Source organism: Heptranchias perlo, chromosome 18 (genome assembly GCF_035084215.1).
Source record: "Heptranchias perlo isolate sHepPer1 chromosome 18, sHepPer1.hap1, whole genome shotgun sequence".
NCBI classification, from domain to species: Eukaryota; Metazoa; Chordata; class Chondrichthyes; order Hexanchiformes; family Hexanchidae; genus Heptranchias; species Heptranchias perlo.
The window spans coordinates 55868750-55888698 of NC_090342.1; the positions used below are offsets into that span (position 1 = coordinate 55868750).

Consider the following 19949-nt stretch of genomic DNA (forward strand, 5'->3'; position numbering starts at 1 on the left):
TGGTGGTACTGGGTGTGGGCCTGTTGATTTTTGGCGGTACTGGGTGTGAGCCTGGTGATTTTTGGTGGTACTGGGTGTGGGCCTGTTGATTTTTGACGGTACTGGGTGTGGGCCTGTTGATTTTTGGCAGTACTGGGTGTGGGCCTGTTGATTTTTGGCAGTACTGGGTGTGGGCCTGGTGATTATTGGCAGTACTGGGTGTGAGCCTGGTGATTTTTGGCAGTACTGGGTGTGGGCCTGGTGATTATTGGCAGTACTGGGTGTGAGCCTGGTGATTTTTGGCAGTACTGGGTGTGGGCCTGGTGATTTTTGGCGGTAGTACCAGAATGATGAGTTTTTCACTTACCTTTTACTTAGCCTTGGCTGCCTGTCCGTTCCCAGGCTTGCGATTGTTGCTGGAACACTGCGCAGCGTGCTGTTTAGAGACTCCAGACTCTCACCAATGAAGGAATGAATGTGCTGAGCTGACCTCGCCGTGACCCACAGAAGCACAGTGACATAAGACAGTCCTTTTGTTTTGCAAGAGGGATTTATAGTATCCACGCAGGCTGTTTGTGGGCCAGATTCCTGAAACAGTGCATGTGTGCACGCTGACTCTGGGTGCATAGACTGTGGGAACAGCACGTCACCTTGTACAGCATTACTATGTAGCACTAATTCCCACGCTGTCAGAGACCAAGTTAGATCAACAGACTTCCATAGTTATTTTTTTAATATAAAGCATTGAGGTGAGGTAAAAGTTGATGTTACATTCCGCACACAGCCTGCTCACCTGCGCCTCTTAAACCTCTTCATCTCAAGGAGGCTGAAATGCAAAGGGGTGGAAGTTATGCTACATTTATATAAAGCTCTGGTTCAACCCCATCTGGAGACTGTGTTCAGTTCTGGGCACTGCACCTCAGGAAGGATATATTGCCCTTGGAGGGGGTGCAGCACAGATTCACCAGCATGATACCAGGACCTAAATGGGTTAAATTATGAGGACAGGTTGCATAGACTAGGCTTGTATTCCCTTGAGTATAGAAGATTAAGGTGATCTAATTGAGGTGTTTAAAATGATTAAAGGATTTGATAGGGTAGATAGAGAGAAACTATTTCCTCTGGTGGGGGGAGTCCAGAACAATGGGGCATAACCTTAAAATTAGAGCTAGGCCGTTCAGGGGTGATGTCAGGAAGCACTTCTTCACACAAAGGGGAGTGGAAATCTGGAACTCTCTTCCCCCAAAAAGCTGTTAAGGCTGGGGGTCAATTGAAAATTTTAAAACTGAGATTGATGGATTTTTGTTAGATGAGGGTATTAAGGGTTACGGAACCTAGGCCGGTAGATGGAGTACAGATACAGATTAGCCATGGTTTAATTGAATGGCGGAATAGGCTTGAGGGCCTGAATGGCCTCCTCCTGTTCCTATGTGCCTATGTTCGCTACCCCTCCCTCTAACTGTTCTGACAGGAAGCTGATCAACAGGTCACTGTGCAAATTTCGAACCAAATCGATTGGTTACAAAGGACATTGGCCGTCCAATCGCAGCGACTTTAACATCAGTTGTTTGCATCAGTTTGAAGTGTGTGGGCTTGGTTTGAGGCCCTCACTGTAATGTCTCTATCTGGTGCTGATGGAGAAGGAGCCAGTTCTCTCGGTCCTGATGGTTTCACCCACAGGTGATGTGAAGTCTTGCACTGTTCACACCCAATTTGTTCCACATCTACCCAGTGTACCGTTTATATTCATACCTCCAGCTGCTCAATTCCAGACCCCAGTGGGACTAGTTCTAAGTGGCTCTGCTTATACTGCAGCACGTATCTGTGGAAATACCCCTTGACATTGCATGGTGCTCCTTTACAGCTTGGAGGGAAGATCTCACTTGTAAACAGGTGCCTGTGATGTGACATTGCTGCATTCTTTTGAATTGATCTAACAATTACTTTGAATGTTAGAACATTACTTTTTTGCATCATATAACTTTTAAAACTTTTTTTTAACCCAGTTTCCCACCCTGAAGGCCTAATGTGAGGGTCTCGACCATGAATGTTGGTGGGCAATTTGACCGTGGGGGCATTACAGCTAAGCTCAGTCCTATCCTCTAGCATCCATACGTGTACTTTCCAGCAGTTTGCTGCTGAAATCCTGTCTTTTTTTCTGCTTCCTGCATCTCCTCCACTTCACAGCCCAGAGGCTCTAAAAGAAACGTAGAAACATAGAAAATAGCAGGAGTAGGCCATTCGGCCCTTCGAGCCTGCTCCGCCATTCAATATGATCATGGCTGATCCTCTATCTCAATACCATATTCCCGCTCACTCCCCATACCCCTTGATGCCTTTTGTGTCTAGAAATCTATCTAGCTCCTTCTTAAATATATTCAGTGACTTGGCCTTCACAGCCTTCTGTGGTAGAGAATTCCACAGGTTCACCACCCTCTGAGTGAAGTCATTTCTCTTCATCTCAGTCCTAAATGTCCTACCCCGTATCCTGAGATTGTGACGCCACGTTCTGGACCCCCCCAGGCAGGGGAAATAGCCTCCCTGCATCCAGTCTGTCTAGCCCTGTCAGAATTTTATATGTTTCATTAAGATCCCCTCTCACTCTTCTAAACTCGAGTGAATACAGGCCTAGTCGACCCAATCTCTCCTCAAACGACAGTCCTGCCATCCCAGAAATCAGTCTGGTGAACCTTCGCTGCACTCCCTCTATGGCAAGTATATCCTTTTAGGTAAGGAGACCAAAACTGCACACAATACTCCAGGTGTGGTCTCACCAAGGCCCTGTATAACTGCAGTAAGACATCCTTGCTCCTGTACTCAAATCCTCTTGCAATGAAGGCCAACATACCATTTGCCTTCCTAACTGCTTGCTGCACCTGCATGTTTGCTTTCAGTGACTGGTGTACAGAGACACCCAGGTCCCTTTGTAGATCAATATTTCCTAATCTATCACCATTTAAATAATACTCTGTCTTTCTGTTTTTCTTTCCAAAGTGGATAACTTCACATTTATCCACATTATACTGCATCTGCCATGTATTTGCCCACTCACTCAACTTGTCTAAATCGCCTTGAAGCCTCTTTGGAGCCTCCTTACAATTCATGATCCCACCTAGTTTTGTGTCGTCAGCAAACTTGGAAATATTACATTTGGTTCCCTGATCCAAATCATTGATATATGTTGTGAATAGCTGGGACCCAAGCACTGATCCTTGTGGTATCCCACTAGTCACTGCCTGCCAACCCGAAAAAGACCCATTTATTCCTACTCTCTGTTTCCTGCCTGTTAACCAATTTTTATTCCATGCCACCAATCCCATGTGCTTTAATTTTGCACACTAACCTCTTATGTGGGACTTTATCAAAGGCCTTCTGAAAATCAAAATAAATCACATCCACTGGTTCTCCCTTATCTATTCTACCAGTTACATCCTCAAAAAAACTCCAGTAGGTTTGTCAAACACTATTTCCCTTTCATAAATCCATGTTGACTTTGTCTAATCCTGTTGATATTTTCTAAGTGTCCTGTTATCACATCCTTTATAACAGACTGTAGCATTTTCCCTACTACTGATGTTAAGCTAACCGGTCTGTAGTTCCCTGTTTTCCCCCTCCCTCCTTTTTTAAATAGTGGGGTTACATTTGCCACCCTCCAATCTGCAGGAACTGTTCCATAATCTATAGAATTTTGGAAGGTGACAACTAATGCATCCACTATTTCCATGGTTACCTCTTTTAGTACTCTGGGATGCAGATTATCAGGCCCTGGGGATTTATCGGCTTTCAGTCCCATTAATTTCTCCAGCTCTTTTTTTTACTAATACTAATTTCCTTTAATTCCTCCTTCTCACTAGTCCCTTGGTTCCCTAGCATTTCTGGGAAGTTATTTGTGTCCTCTTCTGTGAAGACAGAATCAAGGTATTTGTTTAATTGCTCTGCCATTTCCTTGTTCTCCATTATAAATTCTCCCATTTCTGACTGTAAGGGGACTTACATTTGTCTTCACTAATCTTTTTCTTTTTACATACTTGTAGAAGCTTTTACAGTCCATTTTTATGTTCCTTGCAAGTTTACTCTCACTCTATTTTTCCCCTCTTAATCAATCTCTTGGTCCTTTTTTTGCTGAATTCTAAACTGCTTCCAATCCTTAGGCTTGCTACTTTTTCTGGCAACTTTATATGACTCCTCTTTGGATCTAATACTATCCTTAATTTCTTTTGTTAGCCATGGTTGGGCCACTTTTCATTTTGTGTTTTTGCACCAGAAAGGAATGTATAATTGTTGCAATTCATGCATTCGTTCCTTAAAATGTTAACCATTGCCTAGCCACCGCCATGCTTTTTAATGAAGCTTCCCAACCTATCATAGCCAACTTCTAATGCCCCAAATTGCTGAGATCAGCTAATTCAGAGATTGAACCAAAGACTTAGTAAGCTTCCAACTCCATCAGGCAGTACATCCAGACTGCAGTAGCCACTGTTTCGCAATTGGAGATGTTTTATATCTTCAGTTATGTGGAGAGATTGCAGAAGCTGGGATTATTCTCCATAGAGCAGAAGAAGTCAAGGGAAGATTTAATAGGTGTCCAAAATTATGGGCGATTTTGATAGAGTAAATAAGGAAAAACTGTTTCCAGTGGCAAGAGGGCAGAGATTTAAGGTGATCGGCAAAAAAATCCAGGGTGGAGATGAGGAGAGATTTTTTTTTTACACAGTGAGTTGTTATGATCTAGAATGCACTGCCTGAAATGGTGGGGGAAGCAGATTCAATAGTAACTTTCAAAAGGGAATTGGATAAATACTTGAAAAGGAAAGATTTGCAGGGCCATAGAGAAAGAACGGGGCAACGGGACTAATTGGATAACTATTTCAAAGAGCCGGCACAGGCACCATGGGCCAAATGGCCTCCTTCTGTGCTGTAAGATTCTATAGTTATTAACTGGCTTCCTGGTTAAGTGGTACTGAGCCTGTGTTTTAGAGTTTGCACAAGTTTAATGTAATGGTTTAAGCTGAAGACTCTTTAAAGTGATGCTTTACATGCAGTATGTATGTTCTTGATAAATCCCTGGATGCTGTTAACTGAAGTTCCGTTGGACGAGTGCTTAAATGATTCATTTCAGTCTGCCATGGTTGCACTACATTAATGAAGATGCAAATAGGAGCAGTGTTAAAAGTAACTACCACTCTTCAATTGCTAAGTAGCTTCCATTCTGAATTCTGTTCCAGGCATATGAAGAGTACACAAGCAAGTTGGACGCACTGCAGCTGCGTGAGCAGCAGTTGCTGGAGTCCATGGGGAACGGCACGGAGTTCCCAAACACTAACCCCACCCTGACGGACTTGATGGAGCCCTGTACCAACCTTTCTGTCACTCAGAACTCTCCGGGCTTGTTACAGAACCCAAGTGACAGTTCGAGGGCCAACCCCAAATCACCTCAGAAACCCATTGTTCGAGTCTTCCTGCCCAACAAACAGAGGACTGTGGTGAGTAAAATCAGTGAAAGGAGTGACATGAGATTCTGAGGAACAACTGCAGGCCAACAAGTGGTCCTTAGTTCATGAAGACCGGAAAACAATAAGATCACTTGTATTGTGGACCTTTGTGGACATAATCCAAATGTATTTCCTTAACACTCCCCACGTGCACCTACTGTAACTCCTAGTCACACGGAGCTCTCCCTTAAAGGTTGTTTCTTTTATTAATTTTGTTAAATGTGTCCCCTGTTCATGTGCCCAGTGTGCCCCGTTAAATGTGTCCCCTGTTCATGTGCCCAGTGTGCCCCATTAAATGTGTCCCCTGTTCATGTGCCCAGTGTGCCCCATTACATGTGTCTCCTGTTCATAGTATCATAGTAGGTACTGCACAGGAGTAGGCCATTCGGCCCATTGTGCTGACTCTTTGAAAGAGTTAACCAATTAATCCCAATCCCCTGCTCTTTCCCCATAGACCTATAATTTTTTTCCCCTTCAAGTATTTATCCAATTCTCCTTTGAAAGTGCTTCCACCACCCTTTCAAGCAGTGCACTCCAGATCATTACAACTCATTGCTTAAAAAAAGTTTCCTCATGTCGCCTCTGGCTCTTTTGTCGATCACCTTAAATCTGTGTCCTCTGGTTACTGACCCTTCTGCCACTGGAAACAGTTTCTCCTTATTTACTCTGTCAAAACTGTTCATGATTTTGAACACCTCTCAAATCTCCCCTTAACCTTCTCTGTTCTAAGGAAAACAACCCCAAATTCTCCAGTCTCTTCACATAACTGAAGTCCTTCATCCCTGGTATTATTCCAGTAAATCTCTTCTGCACCCTCTCTAAGGCCTTGACAGCCTTCCTAAAGTTTGGTGCCCAGAATGGAACATAATATTCTAGCTGCGGCCTAACCAGTATCTTATAAAAGTTTAGCATAACTTCCTTGCTTTTGTGCTCTGTGCCTGATAATAAAGCCCAGGAGCCCATATGCTTTTTTAACAGCCTTCTCAACATGTCCTGCCACCTTCAAAGATTGCTTATGTGTATCCCCAGGTCTCTGTTCCTGTACCCTCTTTAAAATTATACCATATAGTTTATATTGCCTCTCCTCATTCTCCCTACCAAAATGTATCATTTCACACTTCTCTGCGTTAAATTTCATCTGCCATGTGTCTGCCCATTCCACCAGTCTATATCCTCCTGAAGTCTGTCCACGTCCTCCACATTGTTTACCACATTCCCGAGTTTCGTGTGATCTGCAAACTTTGAAATTATACCCTCTATACCCAAGTCCAGGTCATTAATATATATCAAAAAGAGCAGTGGTCCTAATACTGACCCCTGGGGAACACCACTGTATACTTCCCTCTAGTCTGAAAAACAACCGCTCACCACTACTCTCTGCTTTCTGTCCCTTAGCCAATTTTGTATCCACACTGCCACTGTCCCTTTAATCCCATGGGCTTTAATTTTGCTAACAAGTCTATTATGTGGTACTTTATCAAATGTCTTGTGAAAGTCCATATACACAACATCAACCGCACTACCCTCATCAACCTTTTCTGATACTTGATCAAAGAAATCCATCAAGTTAGTCAAACACGATTTTCCTTTAACAAATCCGTGCTGACTTTCATTTTTTAGCCCATACTTTTCCAAGTGCCAATTCATTTTGTCCCGGATTATTGTCTCTAAAAGTTTCCCCACCACCGACGTTAGGCGAACTGGCCTGTTATTGTCTGGTTTATCCCTCTCCCCTTTTTTGAACAGGGGTGTAACATTTGCAATTCTCCAGTCCTCTGGCACCATCCCCATATCTAAGGAGGATTGGAAGATTGTGGCCAGAGTCTCCGCAATTTCCACCCTTACTTCCCTCAGTAACCGAGGATGTATCCCATCTGGACCGGGTGACTTTTCTACTTTGAGTACAGCCAATCTTTTAAGTACCTCCTCTTTATCTATCTATTTTTATCCTCTCCAATATCGCTCCTACCTCCTCCTTTACTGCTACAATGGCAGCATCCTCTTCTCTAGTGAAGACTGATGCGAAGTATTCATTTAGTAACTCAGCCATGCCCTCTGCCTCCACAAGAAGATCTCCTTTTTTGTCCCTAATCAGTCCCACCCTTTGACTACCCTTTTACAATTTATATATTAAAAGACTTTGGTGGTGGGGGGCGGGGGGGGTTCCTTTTCATGTTAACCGCTAATCTATTCTCATACTCTCTCTTTGCCCCTCTTATTCCCTTTTTTAGATCTCCTCTGTACTTTCTGTATTCAGCCTGGTTCTTTACTGTATTATGAACCTTGCATTTGTCATTAGCCTCCTTTTTCTGTTTCATTTTAATCTCTATATCTTCAATCATCCAGAGAGCTCCAGCTTTGGATGCCCTTCCTTTGCCCCCTTGTAGGAATGTGTCTACTCTGTACCCAAACTATCTCCTCCTTGAAGGCCTCCCATTGTTCAATTACTGTTTTGCCACTAATTTGTGATTCCAATCCACCAGGGCAAGATCCGTTTTTAACTCACTGAAATTAGCCCTCCTCCAGTTAAGTGTTTTCACATTTGATTGTTCCTTGTCCTTTTCCATAACTATTCTAAACCTAATAATATTATGATCACTGGTCCCCAAATGCTCCCCCACTGAAACATTCTCCACCTGCCCCACTTCATTCCCCAGAACTAGATCCAGCACTGCTTCCTTCCTCGTTTGGCTGGCAACATACTGATCAAGAAAGTTCTCTTGTACACGTTTCAGGAATTCCTGCCCTTCTTTGTCCTTCACACTGTTGCTGTCCCAGCCTACATTGGGATAATTGAAGTCCCCCATTATCACTATAGATCTTGGATCTTTCTGTAATTTGCCTGCAAATTTGCTCCTCTATCTTCTTCCCACTATTTGGTGGCCTATACTATACACCCAGTAGCAAAATAGCTCCTCTATTCCTTAATTCTAACCAAATATATTCTGCATTTGATCCCCTCAACTACAACTAATAGTTTATTTGATCAATACCTGCCACCCCCCTCCTTTTTTTCCTCCCCTATATTTCCTGAATACCTTGTAGCCAGGAAAAGTGTGCAGCATTAAATGTGTCCCCTGTCTGTGTGCCCCATTAAATATGTCCCCTGTTCATGTATGCCATTAAATGTGAACCCTGTTCATGTGCCCAGTGTGCCCTATTAAATGTGAACCCTGTTCGTGTGCCCAGTGTGCCCTATTAAATGTGAACCCTGTTCGTGTGCCCAGTGTGCCCTATTAAATGTGAACCCTGTTCGTGTGCCCAGTGTGCCCCATTAAATGTGGCCCCTGTACCCTATTAATTACATCATCTGTCTAGTGCGCCCCAATAAAGTCAGATTCAGTTTGCTGATCGATTGCCATTGCAGTTTTCCATTTCCCTCTATATGGAAAATGGACGAAAAAAGAAACAGTGTGTCAAGGTGGTTTGGACCCTGAGCTCCATTTTTGTTTATTAGTGCTCTCCTTTAATTTCTGCATCCTTTGAGTGCACTGTATATATTGTGTTTAAGCCTAGAACTATCAGCCCAGTGGGCTGGGATTGTCTCACAGGTCACATTCTCTTTGGGCTTTCCCTCCTAGCAAAGCAATTCTGCCAAAGATGATGGAGCCAGCTGTTGCCCCACTCCCCCAGCTCTGTGATATTTAAATGGAAACTGCACTCCTGCTAATGGGACACAGCCCAGCAGAATAGCTGCAGGGAGAGGGGATTTGGTGCACTGGAGCAGTCAAGATGGGCCCGGGAGGATCGGAAACAGCAGGGTGTCCAGCACAGCTGATGGTCGACAAGATGAGAAGGAGCAAAAAGAAGATGTACGTGGGTAAGGACGTTGTTGGGTAGTGGTTTTGTATTACAGAATCCTGCCTCGTGAAACAGGCTGACAATGGAGCTGGGGGGCACTTCCCCTTCAGTCCTGCAAGGATGGGCTGCTATTAAGGTTTGATCACTGCAGCAATGTTTTTAATGGTACAAAGCCACCCTTTTCCTCAGACTACTGGACAGCCCCTGACCATCAATCTGTGAGTTTGGACCACTGACCCCTGAAACAAATTGGATCGCCATCCTCACTGGCCTCGGACCCTCTAGTTTTCAGTCCCTCGAGGCATTTTCCTGGACTTTCAACCCTCTGTTCATCTTTTTGACCATCTGCTGGCTGGGAGAGTGTGAGAGAGAGCGAGAGAGGATGCTTGTGCACTTTTTATAGGGTCTTTCTCACTTTTTATTCTCACCATAGCTGTACCAACGTTTTGAACTCTGCTTTTTACTGATAGGGTATTATTTATTTTTGACCAATTGTCCCCTTGCTATATAACTGGGAACCTACACAGCAAGCTGCCTCTATACTAGGAGGGGGCAGGAGAGAAAGTGAGAACCAGCCTGTGGGAAGGAGAAAGCTATTCTGTCCAATGTTGATTCATCTATCAAGAAAAAGTTACAATCCGTCACCCCTCGTCACAGCATCGAACTCTCTGAAATGACTCCCAGGTTTTCTGATTCCACTGCCCTGTCTAGAAGTTGATCACTGTTTATATGAAGAACAACTTGTCTTCAATCCTTAATTTGCCTTTTACTGGTTTCATCCTGTGCCTCCATATCCTATTGTCATGGTTTTACCTTGACTTATTACTTCAAATTGATCTTTCTTAAACCATTTAATTCCTTATGTACAGCTCGTGAGGTAACCACTCACTCACCACCTTTCAAGAGCCCTGATATCTCCAGTCTTTCTTCATAACTCAGACCCCTGACACTAGATCCAGTCTCAGGGCTCTTCTCTACACCACCTGCAGAGTATGTGCCTCCACAGTCAAAAGGTGGGCACCGTACCTGAGATGCCATCTGCCCAGAGCACTGTACAATTGTAGCATGACATCCTCCTGACTCTGCTGATTTAGCAATATGCGGTGTCAGCTGTAACTCAGTGGTAACACTCTCACCTCTGAGTCAGAAGGTTGTGGGTTCAAGCCCCACTCCAGAGATTTGAGCACATAATCCAGGCTGACACTGACACTGCAGTGCAGTACTGAGGGAGTGCTGCACTGCCTTCTTCAGATGAGATGTTAAACCGAAGCCCCATCTTCCCTCTTGGGCGGATGTAAAAGATCCCATTGCACTATTTCGAAGAGGAGCAGGGGAGTTCTCCCCAGTGTCCTGGCCAATATTTATCCCTCAACCAGCAACATTAAAACAGATTATCTGGCCACGTATTTCATTGCTGTTTGTGGGATCTTGCTGTGCTCAAATTGGCTGCCGTGTTTCCCTATATTACAACAGTGACTACACTTCAACAGTACTTCATTAGCTGTAAAGAGCTTTAGGACATCCTGAAGGTTGTGAAAGGTGCTATATAAATGCAAGTTCTTTCCTTTCCTATAGTTCAACACCCTATTCCAGTACATGATGGGAAAGATTGCATCATTGTCACAGAATTGCAGAGTAGCACCTTCTCAGTACTTTGTCTCTGGCTGGTTGATTGCTCTATCCTCCATGTATGTGAAGGATGTCTACCTTTTGAAGAACAGGGAAGATTATACCAAAGGGATAAACTTCACCATAATGTTCTTGGAAGCCGTTTCTCTCCGTGGACTTTGTGCAGGAGGCTCTGTCAGGGCTTGAATCTGTTAAGTGGAGGGTGAAAGTTGAGCCTGACCCTTGAAGATAATTGATCAAACCCTTGGATGTCTATAAAATATTGCCATTGATACTTAACTCTCATTGCACTCCAATTCATGTGGACTGGTTGAAGAGTCTGATTTGGCGCCATTGAAGAGGAAGGGTACCCTCGTCAAGCAGAGACGGGGTCCATCGGTTTGTTCACGAGTCAAACCCTTGTAGAATGCCGCCCCCATTGATATCATTTCAACCATCAACCATGGCACCTTTAGTGAATGCTTCCCGGCAGGTTTATTTTGTCTCTTTCGTGCTACTTCTCCCATTTAACATTCTCTGTCAAAAGCATGAAGAAACATTTCCTGCCCGTCACAACAAAGCAGAAGGAAACCATACAGCGAGCAAGAAGCCCAATCAAACCTCCGTACATTGGAGGGGGGGAAATTACCAGTGGCTGCCCCTGGTGGTTGTGCTGGTAAAGGCGTGGGTAAGCGGACCAGAAGGCCCCAGGTTAGATTCCTGCTGTCTGTTGAGTGAGTTGCAGTAATGATGCTACCTCCTGGGATGGGGATAAAAATCACCCTACACCGTACTGGGGCGCGCGCCCAGCCTGCACCGTACTGGGGCGCGCGCCCAGCCTGCACCGTACTGGGGCGCGCGCCCAGCCTGCACCGTACTGGGGCGCGCGCCCAGCCTGCACCGTACTGGGGCGCGCGCCCAGCCTGCACCGTACTGGGGCGCGCGCCCAGCCTGCACCGTACTGGGGCGCGCGCCCAGCCTGCACCGTACTGGGGCGCGCGCCCAGCCTGCACCGTACTGGGGCGCGCGCCCAGCCTGCACCGTACTGGGGCGCGCGCCCAGCCTGCACCGTACTGGGGCGCGCGCCCAGCCTGCACCGTACTGGGGCGCGCGCCCAGCCTGCACCGTACTGGGGCGCGCGCCCAGCCTGCACCGTACTCGTGGGCAAACCTCCATTCTCTTTGTCGGGAGACCAATAATGACTGTGGATAATGTCATTGTGTGTATGGGGTGGGAATCGAGCATATATTTAAACCCAAGTCTTGAATGAGCTGTGAGGCCTCCCACTTCCTTGTTACTGTTTCTGGTCTTGCAGGAATGTTGTTGGTCGTAAGTGAGGACATTTCAATTCACTGGTTCCTTGTTTAAATGTGTCAAACTTTACATCGATAAAACAATTACTAATGTATGGCACCAATAACATTTCAGTACTTCAAACAAAAATGACGTTTTAAAAATCTTTGACCTGGCATCTGGTTTTGTCTTTTTTGAACGTATAACTGTTCAAACACTGTGTGTTTCGTGTTAAAAGTGAAAAGAACGAAAGCATGGGAACAATTGTGGAGGGAGGAGGAACAAGAGTTACAAAGTAAAATAGCCAAAAGAGCAGTCTGATCTTTGACTACAACATTCTTGCTGTGTATCAATAGTCAAGGGGCTGCCCAAATTAGACAGGAGAGTCTACTGGTGTATGTTGGGTACTTAATCCCTGTTGTCTTTTCCAGGTCCCGGCACGATGTGGGGTGACGGTGAGAGACAGCCTGAAAAAAGCTCTGATGATGAGGGGACTAACCACAGACTGCTGTGCAGTCTACAGGACACAGGACGGGTGAGTGGTGTGCTGAGGAGCATGAAGCTGGTGATGGAACTGGTTGAGACGGGGCTGTAGGACAGGAAAGGCCGCAGCTGGTGAGTGCCATTGCAGGAGCACCTGAAGTTGTGACGCCTGTTTGGCTCTCGGCTGCTAACCCTATCGTATGTGGGATTATCTAAAATACTTCACCAGGATGTGCAGGTGAGCAGTCACTTCTAATTGGGGGCAGCTCCCCCTACTCACCTGGTAGTTAGTGGGATCAATGTTCCCTTGGTTCGATAGCAGTGGCACCTTGAATGGTGAAGTATTAATGATGTACTTCATGTATTCTCAATCTGCAGAACATCATCAATTCATCATCTCCCCACCCCCCCCCCACTCCCCCATCCACTCAGTTTTCTCTCATCCCCTGAAAGTGTTGACTCTGGCTGGGCTATGGTCTGCGGTGCCTTGCCCAAGACACCATTCTTCCAGTTGTAAGCCGGGCAGGTTATTTGACCGTGGAGGGCATCACAGCTGAGCTGAGCTTGATCTTGTGTTGGGTTCTCACCTAATAGTCCCATGCGCATGCATGTAATCTCTCACCCTGTAGTAGGAGAACACTGGGTAAAGATAAGCAATGGGGAAACCTGGCTGATTTCCCCCCCCCCCCCCCCCCCCCCTGGATATCTCTGTACAGACTGGTAACCAGACCTAGAACCTTGTGGTCTATGTGGCAGTTGCATGCTGGTCTTACCAACTGAGACATCAGGCAGGTGGCTACAAAACTTTGTTTATTCGTTTTATGTTTAATGGTTGGACTGCTGGAATTTTCAAGCAAGGGTGTGTTTTTGGGTCTTGTTATGTTTAATATTGAATTGAGAATGGAAGGATTTTATTCCTAAAATATTCTTTAGAAGTAGATTTAGAAAGCTGCAATCTACGTACAAATTCTGGACTGAAAAAAGCCATTCATCCCATCAAACTTGCTCTATCCGGAGTCCATGGACAATTGTTCTGTCAGGCACCTTCTCCCCCGACCTGTTTAACCCTTCCCCCCCCCCCCTACCTTAAGGAGCCCCTCCCTTATAAAATACCAGGCTGTGTGAATATCTCTACAATTCCTAATCTCCATTCTCAATAAATATCGATCCAGCCCCCTTTAAAGGTGCCGATTGACCTGGACACAACTCCCATCTCTGGGCATCTATTGCATGTACCTTCTCTCATCTCCAACCTTGCTCAAACTTTGTGCGTTTTGTACTTGTTCTCTAGACCTTTGCTCATTGTTCCAGTTGAGTAGTTTGCTTACATTAACATCATCTTTGCAAGGAGTCTGAGTGATGATGGCACTAGAATTAAATAGGAATGGGAATTTTCAAACTTTCTGTTTGCGTTTTTTTCTCTTCTAAGAAAAGCGGAGTCTCACGTATGATGGGGAGATTGTAGCACTAAAGGGGCCATTTTCACTTCAATGGAAATGAAATTCAGGCGGGGCGTGTGACGGGCGGGGCAGCCGATCTGCTAATGCCAGTTTTCCTCCCTCACCAGGAGTGAAATTGATCCCCTTAAGGGTGTTACCTGTGCAGCTCATTCTGACAGGCACAAGGAGAGCATGGTAAATAGAATTCACCAGAATTTACATGAATAAATACCAAGCAAATGGTTCTGCGCTGATAGTGAGGAGACACACGAAGCTTGCTAGTTAAGCTGGACTCAGCCTGTCCTGTCCAGCTTGGAGTGAGATAGTTACGCTCTAAGACAAGCCTAGCCGCTCGAACAAAGTCACGTCTCTGCCCTTCTCAACATTTAATTATTGGATCAATAACACAGCAGCAAGTGAGACCATATGTTACTCAGAGGCACCCAGTATAGGAACGTTGGGGCAGGTTTGAATTATGAGGACTGCTGGCCACTGAGGGGCAGATGTAAAGGCCAATCACAAATATAGGATGTTGGGAAATCACCGTACCCTAGTCGGCATCTGAACGGAAAACGTTTCGTGATGAGAAGCCTCCACCCAAGGGAAAGACTCATCATTTTCTTTCTGTAGAAAGAGGGATGAGGTCCTGCAGAAAGAGTTTAGGGAGCTAGGAAAGAGACCGCAAAGGTAGTAATCTCCGGATTACTCCGGGTGCCACACGCTAATGAGTATAGAAATAGGAGGATAGAGCAGATGAATGCATGGCTGGAGAGATGGTGCAGGAGGGAGGTCTTTAGATTCCTGGGGCATTGGGACCAGTTCTGGGGGAGGTGGGACCTGTACAGGCCGGAGAGGTTGCACCTCAACGGAGCTAGGACCAATGTCCTTGCGGGGAGGTTCGCTAGTTCTGTGGGGAAGGGTTTAAACTAATTTGGCAGGGAGTTGGGCACCAGGATGTAGCATTGGAAAGGAGAAACAAGGTGCATAAAGGATTGAGAGAGAGGGCGAGAGATAGCACTAGAATAAGAAATATTACGCTATTAGATGGGATCAGACTAAGAGAGAATACGAGAAGGTCTAAGAAAGGTTTTCAGTGCATGTGTGTAAACGCACAAAGCATAGCCACATGGGAATATGATGTGGCGATAACGGAGACCTGGCTCATAAAAGGGCAGGATTGGGTACTAAATATTCCTGGATACAAGGTGTTCAGGAAAGATAGGAAAGGAAAGAAAGGAGGGGGGTAGCAGTATTGATTAAGGAGAATATTGCAGTGCTGGAGAGAGAGGATGTCCTGGGGGAGGGTCAAGGACAGAATCTATTTGGCTTAAGGAACAGTAGAGGTGCCATTACACTATAGAAGACTTTTGGATTCTCTTTTATGTTGGCTGCCAGTCTATTCTCATACTCTCTCTTTGCCCCTCTCATTTCCTTTCTTGCCCCCCTTCTCAACTTTCTATATTCAACCTGGTTCTCACTTGTGTTATCAACCTGACATCTGTCATACGTCCCTTTTTTCCATTTCATCTTACTCTCTATCTCTCGTCATCTAGGGAGACCGACTATTGGGAAGGATATAGAGGAGCAAATTTGCAGGGAAATTACAGAGATGTGCAAGAACTATAGAGTAGTGATAATGGAGGACTTCAACTATCCTAATATAGACTGGGATAGTAAAGAGCATAGAGGGGGGAGGAATTTTTGAAGTGTGTTCAGGAGAACTTTCTTAACCAGTACGTTTCTGGGCCAATGAGGAAGGAGGCATTTCTCGATCTTTTTCTGGGGAATGAAGTGGGGCAAGTGTCAGCGGGAGAACATTTAGGGAACAGTGATCATAGTATTATAAGGTTTAGATTAGCTATGGAAAAGGACAAGGCCCTCTCTAAAGTAAAAATACTTCATTGGAGGAGGGCCAATTTCAATGGGATGAGAATGGATCTGGCCCGGGTAAATTGGAATCAAAGATTGGTAGGCAAAACTGTAATTGAACAGTGGGCGGCCTTTAAGGAGGAGATGGTTCAGGTACAGTTTAGGTACATTCCCACGAGATAAAGGTAGGCAACTAAAACCAGAGCTCCCTTAAGGCCAGTATCTCCGCAATGACGAGAGATGGAGAGTAAGATGAAATGGAAAAAAGGGACGTATGACAGATGTCAGGTTGATAACACAAGTGAGAACCAGGTTGAATATAGAAAGTTGAGAAAGGGGGCAAGAAAGGAAATGAGGGGCAAAGAGAGAGTATGAGAATAGACTGGCGGCCAACATAAAAGAGAATCCAAAAGTCTTCTATAGGCATGTAAACAGTAAACGGGTAGTAAGAGGAGGGGTGGGGCCGATTAGGGATCAAAAAGGAGATCTACTTATGGAGGCAGAGGGCATGGGTTGAGTTATTAAATGAGTACTTTGTATCTGTCTTTACCAAGGAAGAAGATGCTGCCAGAGTCTCAGTAAAGGAAGATGTAGTTGAGATACTGGATGGGCTAAAAATTGATAGAGATGGCACTAGAAAGGCTGGCTGTCCTGAGAGTAGATAAGTCACCGGTCCGGATAGGATGCATCCTAAGTTGCTGAGGGAAGTAAGGGTGGAAATTGCAGAGATATTGGCCTTAATCTTCCAATCATCCTTAGATACAGGGGTGGTGCCAGAGGACTGGAGAATTGCAAATGTTACACCCTTGTTCAAAAGGATGTAAGGATAAACCCAGCAACTACAGGCCCGTCAGAGTAACCTCCGTGGTGGGGAAACTTTTCGAAACGATAATCCAGGGCAAAATTAACAGTCACTTGGACGAGTATGGATTAATTAAGGAAAACCAGCACGGATTTATTAATTGCAAATCGTATTTAACCAACTTGATGGAGTTTTTTGATGAGGTAACAGAGAGGGTAGATGAGGGCAATGTGGCTGATGTGGTGTATATGGATTTTCAAAAGGCGTTTGATAAAGTGCCACATAATAGGCTTGTCATCAAAATTGAAGCCCATGGAATAAAGGAGGCAGTGGCAGCATGGATACGAAATTGGCGAAGTAACAGGAAACAGAGAAGTAGTGAACGGTTGTTTTTCAGACGGGAGGGGGGTGTACAGTGGTGTTTCTAGGGGTTGGTACTAGGACCACTGCTTTTTTTGATACATATTAATGACTTGGACTTGGGTGTACAGGGCACAATTTCTAAATTTGCAGATGATACAAAACTTGGAACGGTAGTGAACAGTGAGGAGGATAGTGATAGACTTCAAGATGATATAGACAGGCTGGTGGAATGGGCGGACACGTGGCAAATGAAATTTAATGCAGCAAAGTGTGAAGTGATACATTTTGGTAGGAAGAACGAGGAGAGGCAATATAAACTAAAGGGTACAATTCTAAAAAGGGTACAGGAACAGAGAGATCTGGGAGTATATGTACACAAATCATTTAAGGTGGCAGGGCATGTTGAGAAAGCGGTTAAGAAAGCATACGGAATCCTGAGCTTTATAATTAGAGGCATCGAGTACAAAGGCAAGGAGGTTATGATGAACCTTTATAAAACGCTGGTTCGGCCACAACTGGAGTATTGTCCAGTTCTGGGCACCGCACTTTAGAAAGGATGTCTTAGAGAGGGTGCAAAAGAGGTTTACTAGAATGATTCCAGGGATGAGGGACTTCATTTACGTGGATAGGCAGGAGAAGCTGAAGTGGTTTCCAGAAGGCTTTTATCAAGGTGCCGCATCAAAAGCTACTACACAAAATAAGAGCTTATTGTGTAGGAGGTAACATATTAGCATGGATAAAGGATTGGTTAGCTAACAGGAAACAGAGAGTAAGCATAAATGGGTCATTTTCAGGTTGGCAAGATGTAACTTGTGGAGTAAGTTGTGAAGAGGACATAAGGAGTCTGCAAAGGGATATAGATAGGTTAAGTGAGTAGGCAAAAATTTGGCAGATAGAGTATATTATGGGAAAATGTGAACTTGTCCACTTTGGCAGGAGGAATAGAAAAGCAGTATATTTTAATGGAGAGAGATTGCAGAACTCTGAGGTACAGAGGTATCTGGATGTCCTCGTACATGAATCACAAAACGTTAGTATGCAGGTACAGCAAGTGATTAGGAAGGCAAATGGAATGTTGTCATTTATTGCAAGGGGGATGGAATATAAAAGTAGAGATGTTTTGCTACAGTTGTACAGGGCATTGGTGAGACCACATCTAGAATACTGTGTGCAGTTTTGGTTTCCTTATTTAAGAAAGGACATAATTGCTTTGGAGGCGGTTCAGAGAAGGTTCACTCGACTGATTCCTGGGATGAGGGGGTTATCTTATGAGGAAAGGTTGGACAAGTTGGGCCTGTATACACTGGAGTTTAGAAGAATGAGAGGTGATCTTATTGAAACATATAAGTCCTGAGGGGACTAGAAGCGGTGGATGCTGAGAGTTTGTTTCCCCTTGTGGGAGAGCCTAGAACTAGGGGCCACAGTTTACAAATAAGGGTTCTCCCATTTAAGACCGAGATGAGGAGAAATTTTTTCTCTGAGGGTCGTGAGTCTGTGGAACTCCCTTCCCCAGAGAGCGGTGGAGGCAGGGTCATTGAATATTTTTAAGGCTGAGTTAGATAGATACCTGATTAACAAGGGAGTCAAAAGTTACAGTAGGTAGACGGGAAAGTAGGGTTAAGGTCACAATCAGATCAGCCATAATCTTATCAAATGGCAGAGCAGGCTTGAGGGGCCGAATGGCCTACTGCTGCTCTTAACTCGTATGTATGGTTCTCCTTAGAGCAGAGAAGGTTGAGAGGAGATTTGATAGAGATGTTCAAATCATGAAGGGTCGAGACAGAGTAGATAGAGAGAAACTGTTCCCATTGGCAGAGGGGTCAAGAACCAGCAGACACAGATTTAAGGTGATTGGCAAAAGAACCAAAGGCGACATGGGAAAAAACTCTTCTTTACACAGCGAGTGGTTATGATCTGGAATGCACTGCCTAAGAGGGTGGTGGAGCCAGATTCAATCGTGGCTTTCAAAAGGGAATTGGATAAGTACTTGAAGGGAAAAAATTTGCAGGGCTGTGGGGATAGGGCAGGGAAGTGGGACTAGCTGGATTGCTCTTGCAGAGAGCCGGCACGGACTCAACGGGCCGAATGGCCTGCTTCCGTGCTGTAACCATCCTATGATTCTATGATGTTGACTTATTGTTTGTATTTTTAGCACGTTCTGTTTTTAAACTGTAAAGCGAAAGCTTACTTACAGTGTTGGCATTGCCCTACGTGACCTTTGCAGTGCCCAACCAGTCAGTTCTCAGGAACAGAGCTGCCACTGCAGCCCATCGCCCCCAGCTACTACTGTTTATGATTCAGTCAATTGATTAGACTTTCTATTAGAGAAGGACTTGCATTTATATAGCCCTGTCGAGCATCTCTGCTTTATATATGACAAGTCACTTTGAAGTGCAGTGGCTTGTTATATGGGTAACTATGGCAGCCATTTTGTGCACAGCAAGATCCCATATACCTACTCAGATACCAGTTAATCTCTTTTGGGGTGTGCTCATTGAGGGAGGAATGTTGGCCAAGAACCCACTGCCCCTCTTCTAATAGTACCGTGGGATTTTTAACATCCACCTGAACGGGCAGGCGGGGCCTCGGTTTCGCGTCTCAACACTTTCTCACTAGAAAAATGGCCACTTGGAAGGGCAAAGCTGAAATGGAGAATCTGTGCGTAGAAAAACATGAATGGAAAGTGACATCACACGAGCAGCTGGCGGAGGGGAGAGTTTTGCGACGAGATTCCAGGACATCTGTAGCTAGCCTGTTTCTGAACCAGTGAAAGCACTTGCCCAACACAATAAACTGTCAAAGAGCAGTGAGTTGTATTGG

The 19949-nt window shown here is 45.0% G+C and overlaps 1 protein-coding gene across 2 annotated transcripts in view; it reads left to right on the forward strand.

Annotated features, from left to right (window-relative positions):
* Positions 1–19949, forward strand: part of braf (B-Raf proto-oncogene, serine/threonine kinase) — a 108246-nt gene that overhangs the window by 24710 nt on the left and 63587 nt on the right. For both annotated transcript variants that reach the window (XM_067999936.1, XM_067999935.1), the window contains exons 3-4: positions 5205–5462; positions 12605–12708. In XM_067999936.1, coding sequence (XP_067856037.1) covers positions 5205–5462; positions 12605–12708 — 362 coding nt within the window. The remainder of the gene's footprint in view (positions 1–5204; positions 5463–12604; positions 12709–19949) is intronic.